The following is a 1,560-nucleotide window of genomic DNA, read 5'->3' on the forward strand; positions in this document are numbered from 1 at the left end:
AGAAAAGGTTTGCTTTCTCCTGGTAACCTTCGGGAATTCTTGTCGCATTCAGATTAACGTGGAAAATCGGGTACCCATTCTGTACCTGGCGCAAAACACACTTGCTGAGCTTTTCTGACTTCGCCCAAACTCCAATGTGCTTGGTGATGAGCTAAACAAAGGAATATATTAGCATTTGTATCTGGCAATCAAAACGAGAACATGCCATAAATTGTGCGCAGATTAAAACAAACTCCATTTTCATCAATCCATGTCCATCCATTATCACCAAGCAATTATGGCTTACTTGGGCACAAAGGGGCTGTTCGTCGTATTTATCTGCGTCACTCATCCTTTGCGTAACTGTTACAACTAGAATGTTTTAAAAGACGCGTTAGAAGAGGTGACAAAAGGAATAGTAGATGACGTTCTTTTCACTTTTAAAAATAAATTTATTGACACATGGATCCATCAACGTAAAAAAAAAACAAATTCTATGGAGATGCACTGTAACGAATTAATTTCCAAAGCTGACTGGTTATCAACAGTCACCGAAAATAACGGAAAGACGGAAGAACTTTTGTCAACTTTCCACTGGTACTTACCTGTGGAATTAAACCTGGTCATCTGAAACAGTTTTGCCCTGCATGATACCGTCAATAAAGCTAGTAGGAAAAACGTAAACATCGCTATTGAGGTCAGAACTGAGTTTACAGTTTATATAGCAACGTCAATGAGATTCTCAACCATTTGATTGGTTCAACACTGCAGCCAAGGTCGTCATTCAACTTTAGTGACTCTGAGACCCCCTTGATCGCTGATCAATCACAGTGCATGAATCATGTTCTAGCTATTGCGCACTGGCTTGACAACAAGTGAGAATTTGTTCCGGCTGCATATTACACCACAACGCCGTCACAACGAGCAGGATGGAACAACGGAAAACATTTGATTCTAATGAACGTGCAACTCAAACACCGTCCCCTCTCCAATTTCCAGTATGATTGACCCAACGATGAATGGCACTTTGTGTTCCAATAATCAATTCAATCATCTATGGCAGTTACTCTTCCCATTATATCCTCTACTGCGATTCGATTTCGAGTGATTTTATTATGTGTCCCGTCTAGATTTAAGTCGGAAACTAGCCATCGGGTGCACGAAACGTTTACCACTACAATCTATGGGTCTTGAAACTGAACTGAGATGTGCTCAACAAATGTAGGCAAGAGTCAGTTCCTTCCTCAAATGTAATACTCAAAAGCCAAGGTAATTCCTCGATCACAGCCCTCTCGTAGTCAGTAAAAGACAACACTGTGGCACCTTAAAAGCCAGTATTCTACAACCCTCACTGTTAACGACAATAAAGTCTGAACGCTTCAGTCCAAGCGAGAACAGAGATTATCAGTATCTCACTTGATCGTATTTGAATCGTAGTGATCCAGCATCCTGGGTGACAAATTGTCGATTCGTCCACTGTGGTTGAATCGTTCAGTTTAACTGCTTTTCCCTGGGGTGACCTCATATCATCAAAGTCCAAAGTAGGACCTTTCAGTTGTTACTTACCGATACAATGCTACT

At 41.0% G+C, this 1,560-nt stretch overlaps 1 protein-coding gene across 1 annotated transcript; it reads right to left on the bottom strand.

The window, feature by feature from the left end:
• Positions 1 to 666, bottom strand: T265_15932 (hypothetical protein; the record flags this gene model as incomplete). The annotated part of the gene is made up of 3 exons (XM_009179364.1): positions 1 to 151; positions 287 to 351; positions 585 to 666. Coding segments are annotated over 3 exons (298 nt in total), but the record flags the coding sequence as incomplete, so codon positions are not given.
• Between the last annotated feature and the right edge of the window lie 894 nt (positions 667 to 1,560).

The sequence above is a fragment of the Opisthorchis viverrini genome (genome assembly GCF_000715545.1).
Source record: "Opisthorchis viverrini unplaced genomic scaffold opera_v5_2081, whole genome shotgun sequence".
In the NCBI taxonomy this organism is placed as follows: domain Eukaryota; kingdom Metazoa; phylum Platyhelminthes; class Trematoda; order Opisthorchiida; family Opisthorchiidae; genus Opisthorchis; species Opisthorchis viverrini.